The 7623-nt window shown below is 36.1% G+C and overlaps 1 protein-coding gene across 1 annotated transcript; it reads right to left on the bottom strand.

Annotated features, from left to right (window-relative positions):
- Nucleotides 1-1857: 1857 nt before the first annotated feature.
- Nucleotides 1858-7366, bottom strand: LOC131857444 (disease resistance protein Roq1-like). The gene is made up of 5 exons (XM_059210039.1): nt 6549-7366; nt 4385-5510; nt 3937-4257; nt 2828-3817; nt 1858-2668 (listed from the first exon to the last, which is right to left on the bottom strand). The coding sequence occupies exons 1-5, from the start codon at nt 7088-7090 to the stop codon at nt 1997-1999; spliced, it is 3651 nt and encodes a 1216-aa protein (XP_059066022.1). The 5' UTR covers nt 7091-7366; the 3' UTR covers nt 1858-1996.
- Nucleotides 7367-7623: the final 257 nt, after the last annotated feature.

Here is a 7623-nt window from a genome sequence, read left to right as displayed (position 1 = left end):
CCAATTGTGGTTGTCTCCAAAGGTCAGCCCTACACCACCCAAAGGCCAAGTGGAGGCAAAGCCCCCATAGGGTGGAAAAGCATAGCATCACTGAACTGAACCACCCCTTCCACCAGAGTGGCAACAAGGGGCTTGGGATCTGGGAGAATTAGAGTGATGAGCAGAAAAGCTTCTCTATCGTCAACCATGAGAAGGTGATCGGCCACACAAAGTGGAAGGATCAGGAGTAACTTTGGCCACAGTGCAAAGGGCATTACTCCAATGATTAAGTATCTCTTGAAGGTTAGCCACCTCCAGAGAAACTTTATTTGCTTGAACCTGAATCTACAACATAACATTATTACAAATAGTAGCTTTAGCATAAAGAAAAACAAAAGTATCAATAGAGCTGTGAGCAAAGAGAACTGTATTTCTATCTTTCCATAAATTAAAGATAATCTCCACCCTGAAAGCATGCCACATCTGCATATACTTGAAGGAAATACGAGGCCAATCCCCTAAGAGCACCATGTGTCAGGAAAAGGCTCAAGTTTGAAAGGGAAAAATAAATCATGGATCCAAGTCCAAAAATGTTGAGCACGGTGACAAAACGAGAAAAGATGCTTCAAAGTTTCTAGTTGGTCGCAAAAGGGGCATCTAGGGTCGAAAACCCTCAAATGTCAAAGCCGAGAACCTAGGGGCAAGCCTTGGAAAAGAATGCACCAGACAAAATAGGCGAACTTGTGTTCTATAACAATAAACCAAACCATCTAAAAATGGTGTTGCCAAACTGATAACGGTGACTACAAATGCCACCTAAAATTGAGGACCTAAATCATTGGCAAATGCGAACATACAATACTATTTTAATTTTATGTCAATTAAGACAATAATAATTAAAAATAATAAATGCATACTTATAATTAATATTTATAATGAATTTATTATAAAATTTTGAATAAAAAATTATACTTATAATTATTATTTTATGGTTGTAGCTAATTTGGCTCCAAAAATGCCATGATTTCCACATAACACAATGGTAAGTCGAAAATTACAGATCTCTGTTGTGCTCGGGAGAACTAGTTGTGTCTTTTATTTTTCAATTGTGTGTATAACACAAAGGTTAGTCAACTGTTTTAGAGCCAGATTAGCCACGTCCTTATTTTATACTATAACTATGTCATATATATGACATAGTAGGTTTTTTAATTTATATTTATTATTAAATATTAATATTATGTTTATTATTTATTACTAATATTTTGACAAATAAATGATTGTTATTTAAAGTCTAAAGTAATAATTTTTGTTAAAATATTTAAGGTCATTACTTTCCAACTGTGTAGAATGCCTTTTTATCTTTGATGAAATCATTATTAAGAACAATAATCTAAAATCGTACCTCTCATTTTTATATGTAAAATTAAATTAATTTTGATGTAAAATAAAATAAAATAGAATGATGGAATAATTGAAAGTTAAATAAGAATTTATTATTTTTATTAAAAAATACTAAATAATTTAATCACATTTATATTAATAAATTAATAAACAATTACATTAAGAATGTATGTGTGTGTTCACATGCTTTTATTTTTAAATGCCTAATTTCCCTCTTGAAAACAGTGAAAATAAAAATGAGAAAAAATCCCCTATTAAAAAAAAAAATTCATAAGGGTCATAGCATATTAAAACTCAAATTGACGAACACTTTTTTTAACCATTTCTAAGAGATCCCTTGTGGTATAGGTACAACCAATTTCATAGTGACCAATAGGAAAAGTCAAAAACCCCACAAAATTAAGTTCGATTTAAAAAAAAAAAAAAAAACTAGCGAAAATTAGAATTGAAAAGTCAAAAGCAATGCAAACTATAAAATAAACATTATATTTTGTTTGATATTATATTCAAAACAGAATTAATTATTACTGTAAAGTGAAAACATTAGTCTCAGCAGGGACTAACATTTTGCAACAACACAATTTTTAACAAGAAGTAACTTACATTAACATTTTCAATCATCGTCACCACCATCATATTTTTCATCGTCATCAACATACTCAGCCAAATCTTCATAATCCATATCAACACCCTGGCGCGGAGGATAATTATTATTAAAAAGGGAGTGAAAATACTTCTTATAACCAGGGTCAAAAGGCCGATCTTCAGAATAATGAATACTGTCAACGCATTGTTGAGCAAATATGGTCTGCAATATGGGCAGGGTTTTCCTTTCTTCGCCTGCCTCCACTCCCATTATAAACAACTTCCTTATATGACCTCTTGATGGCAGCCAGGACTCTCGTTTTGAGAGCCAGCCCTCATTAACTACGCACGTATATATCGTGGATTCATGATAACCAGAAGAGGCAGATGCAGGGCTTAGGCCAATGGATCTCTTAAGCTTGATCCTGGTCCCGATACAAATATCCATCCCTATGTAACGGCAAATATTGCTTCCGTAAACCATAGCGCAGAAGATCAATTTACTGAGCGAACGTTGCTTTTTATGAAACAAATCCATCATCTCCTTTACTTTATTCTCAATATTCGAGAAACAATAGAAACCAGTCTCCACAGGCAATACGTATGCAATTTTATCTAAATCTGACATGAGCTCTTTCCATTTATCTGGACATGTAAACGCCGCTCTCCCCACTAGCATTGTAAGCTCGGACGGCAATCTCTGAAATCAGTACAGTGCTCAATATAAATCATTTTCAACAGTATATATGGAAACTCGAGAACAGAACATTTAAAAATCTTAAAAATCGCAACGGAGTGATTAAATTAAAAGCAAATAAAGAACAGCTAATGAGAAACAACACAGATCCGCGCTTCATACCTGCAACCTTTGAACGAAACTTATTATAGGACCGACTGCAATGATCATCTCCTTCAAGTTCACTCCTTTCAATTCTTCAATACCCCTTATATTCTGCAGCTTCGGACATTCAGTAATGATAATGCTCTCCAGGCGATTTAAATATTCAATGCCTTGTATATCCTGCAGCCTGTCACACTGCCCAATGAAGATTCTCTTCAACTCCTTCAATTCTTTAAGACAAATTATACCCTGCAGCTGTGTACATTCCTGAATCCAGATTCTCTTCAATCCCTTCAATTGTTCAATAGCTTTTATACTCTTCAGCTCTGGACAATAAGCAATCCAGATCCTCTTCAATCCCTTCAATCTTTCAATAGCTGATATATCCTGCAGCTTCTGACAGTGGCTAATATAAATCCTCTGCAGACAACTAACACGCCCAAAATTTGGCAGCTCTTTCATAGCCGGACATCTTTTTATGCGGAACATTTCAAGTTCTGGCATATAATTGCTCAACACTCTTTTCAACTGTATACATTTCAATAGCACCAGAGATTCCGGTGTGGTTACCCCTGTTAAATCCACTTCAGTTAGATGTGTCATAGAACAAAGCTTAAGAGATTTAAGCTTGGGACACAACTGCCTGCTAATTGAGATCTTCCTTGTGTTACGTACATCACAAAGAGACAGGGCTTCAAGGCTTCTCATACGAAACCGATCATCAGTTGTCTCTCCCGTGTTGCTTAAAGCAATTTCCCCTTCTACCTCAAACCCTTCCAACTTTAAAGCTTTTAGATTGGTAAGCTCTCTTACAGATTTTAGCAACCAATTCCATTCAATATTCAATTTTGAGGAAAAACATATGAAATTTTGAAATACTAGGTGCAGACTTTCCAGATTTTTGAACTTTCCAAACGAACTCACCAGTTCGTTAAGCATATCATCATTGACGTCTGTAGTACAGACAATGTCAAAGCTGCAAGATAGCTCTTTCAACTTCACTAGGACCTGGAATTTACAATCTATTTGTTTCAAACTGCTGTATTTTCAATGATAAAAATCTTACGAGAACGAAGTAATTGGTGATGCTAACAAAATTAATTTTTTTATCCAGAAAAAACATTTACCTGGTCATCCCTTTGCCACAATCTCGCAGGTGATAATCCAAAAAGTTCCAAGGAGTGCAAATTTTGTCGAGGAATATATTCAGGAATCCATTTATCACCACCGTAAGTAGAGCCAAGTGAAAGCCATTTTACATAAGTTGATGTCTTTGAAATCTCCATGAAATAACCCGCATAAACTTCACTTTCAATGTCGGCCAGATTATATTTCCTTTCGAGCCAGCGAGATCTAGTGTCGGCCGTGACACTGTAACATCTGACACTGTTTCCTTCGGAGCCAGCGAGGGTGTCTTGGAATCTCTCGATTTGTCTCATATCAACAATCTGAATTCAAATTCCTTTGCAGTTAGAAGATGTTTCATTCAAGTTACGCGTAAATATTCTAACAGCTTAAAGAAAATAAACCATTTCCAACTAGGAGCATGAATTTAAGGCCGCAAAGAAAACATACACGATCTTCAGGACGCCAGAGCCGGCGAGGATGGCTCGTTTCATAATCTGCCATATCTCTCCCCAAGTCGCGGAGGTGGTCATGCATTCTCCAAACAAAGCCTGGCTCATACTTGCATCTCTTATGAAAAGCGTGTATGCCATCAAAACAAGTTTGCACTTCTACAAGGCATTTGTCCTTGAGGGTCTGAATTGCATGTTCGGCTCTCCACCCTGAAGCCTTCCATATACTCATGGACTTGCTCACGCTTTCCCCTATGAAAAAGCATGCTATATCCATGAATATTTGTTTTTGATCCTCTTCCAGAGAATCATAGCTTATTTTAAGAGTGTCTTTTATGTCTTTGTGTGGTCTTTCCTTAACAACATCTAATTGTAACTTCCAATAAACTTTGTCACTGCCAAAAACATGCCCGCCCATCACTTGAAGAGCAAGAGGTAAACCTCCACACACATCGACAAAGCTGTCTACCAAATTATCAAATCCACTTTTATAAGATTGCCTATGAAACGCATGCCAGCAGAAGAGCTCTCTGCTATGCTGTGGATTCATTACTTTCATCTTATAACGGACTGTCACTCCGGCCTGTATAAGAAGTCTCTCATCACGGGTCGTCACAATCACCAAACTGTTGGGATTGAGGGCATCTGTAGGTAATAGGGCATCTAATTGCTTCTGCTGATCAACATCGTCTATTACTACAAGGAATTTTGATTCTCGACTCTTTTTAAGGTACTCCTTGATACAGGCAATTCCTCCTTCTGTACTAGAAAAATTGTGCTGATTATTTTGTCCTTCCAGATCATTGAGAAGCTCTCTTTGCAGAGAAGTCAGCTTACCTTGGACATGGTTTTCCCGCACATCAAACAGAATAGTTGATTTACTAAATTCTGAATGTTTGCTATTGAACAAATATTTGGCGAGAGTGGTCTTGCCAGACCCTCCCATTCCAAAGATGCCAATTATTTTATCTCTCATCTTCCCATTTATCTGGCAATGGATGTGGAAATCTTTCACAAGCTCATCAAGTCCCACCTCATACTTTGCAACTTGAAAAGGAATTTTTCTTTTTTGCTTCTCCTTAATTACAGCGGACTTGATGTCATCATACAGCTTATTCAGGTCACTGAAAATAGGAAAAGCCAAAAAGGTTGTAAGTAATTGAGTTTTTTTTCTAATTTATAAAATTAAAAGCTTTTATTGAACAAAAATATGCGTGAAGGCTGGAGTACAATACAGCATAAGAGAAGCAAATGCAGAGCAAGAAGCGCACGTTTAAAAAAGACTTGTACAATAAAAGGAGGAGATCAAGTGGTATATTTGCCATAACAGAACCAAATGTAATTTCCAAACTAGACTGCCTGTAGGAAATTGTAGATATAACTTCCAACTAGAAATCCCAATGCAAGAGTCAAGAATCAGAAAAGAATGAGTAGTCTTGAAACAGAGGAGCCATTGCCAAGTGGCAAAAAGGCCAAAAAAAACTTTTCCAGATATGGAGATCAAACAATTACTGTGTACAACACTTGAGTTGCAATTCTCAGAAAATAAACTCTGAAATACTTTGCAATGGTCGAATTTGGCAAAATTAAAAGAATGAGATGTATAGAGATATTTGGATCTCAAAAAATGAATCCAAGATTTATGAGGAGAGAAATAAATCCGAACACAAACTGAGCCAACAAAGATTCATTACAAAACTGAACATTTCCAAACCCTCTTCTTTAATTACACAGGTTTTAGTAAAACGAAATCTTGAACCTTTCTAGAGAAATTCCCTCTTTCTAAAGCCGATTTTAATAATAACATTTTTTGCAGCACTCGAGGAAACCTGTCTTCCTTTCCAACCACCCAACAAATTTCTAATTTTATTCAAATTTTAATTTCATAACGATTTGGCATTCCTTCCATTAAAGAAGAGCGAAACCAAGTAAGAATCACGGAAAGAAGATTTTCTGAAAGAAAACATCTCTAGATAAATCTTGATCTGTTTTCAGTTTTTCTTAGCCTACACTTTGTCTAGGGTTTTTCTTATTCACACTTTGTCTAGGGTGAGCAATAAATACAAAACGATTTTCAGTCTAATTAAACTACTTTTTAGAAAGGTAAAGTTACAAAATATAGAAAAAAAATTATGGATGAAAAGCACATGACGAGGTCTTACTCATTATGTCCATTGAGTTCGTAGCCCATGATCCCTGAAACGTTCTGCAGGCAATCTTTCCACTGCTGAATGTCATGACGGGGATATCTGCCCTTCTCTTCGTGTTTGGAAAATGCATCTGCCACTCCATTTTTGATATAGCGGAAATCTGAAGGCTCAACATGGTAAAACAGGGGAATAATTCTTGCTTTGGTTTGGAACATCAAAGCTAGTTCAGCTAAGCACCAAGCAGACTCTGCATATTGCGGTGACAAGATGGCTATGTGCACTGTGGCAGAGAATATAGCATTCTTTATGGCACAATGAAAATAATCTCCCGGTTCAGTCTCTAGTTGATCTAGATATGCCTGGATCCCAGCTTGCTGTAGAGAATCGTAGAGCGGCTTAGCCAGATTAATTTTGGTGTCTGGGCCTCGATGATTGATGAATACGTCAAACTGTTTTGCAGTCAAGGAGGATCTGATCTTTTTGCTGGGAGGCTCGAGTGCCAAAAATGGATCTTGTTCCTGATCTCCTCGACCAGATGTTGAAGTGGAAGCCATTAACAGAAAATTGATTTTCTGCTGAAAAAGCAAGTAAATCAATCAAGAATGGAAATTGTAAGCAAGAGTAGAAGGAGAGGGAATAGATATCGTTGGAAAACAAGCAATTCAGTACTTCAACAGGTAACAAAGTATGGAGAAATAAACCAATGGTTAAGGCGCTCTGTGCTTCCCCATTATTGTGGTATTGCCTCGCAATACCCAAGAAAAGGGTGAAAACAGTCGCCGGGTCAACAAAGGCAAAAGTCATTGCCCGGTCTTGTAGATATAGAAGAAGAAAAGAAAAAAAAATTAACTTGTTTCCAGGAATTGGATGTAATTGGAAAACAAGGAATAAATATATGTTAATAATGGACACTAGATTTTATAAAATAAATAACAATTCATATCCATTGTGATTTCAACTAAGACTTATTGTTGGACCACCACCATCCACAAAAAAAAAATTACATTTGAAAAAAATAGAATTCTAAATATTTTTATAGATAAAATTCACTCATTTTTAATTATTGACATAAACTCATTATATTAAT

This window comes from Cryptomeria japonica, chromosome 8 (assembly GCF_030272615.1).
Source record: "Cryptomeria japonica chromosome 8, Sugi_1.0, whole genome shotgun sequence".
Lineage (NCBI taxonomy): Eukaryota > Viridiplantae > Streptophyta > Pinopsida > Cupressales > Cupressaceae > Cryptomeria > Cryptomeria japonica.
This window is presented reverse-complemented; position numbering and strand designations above follow the sequence as displayed.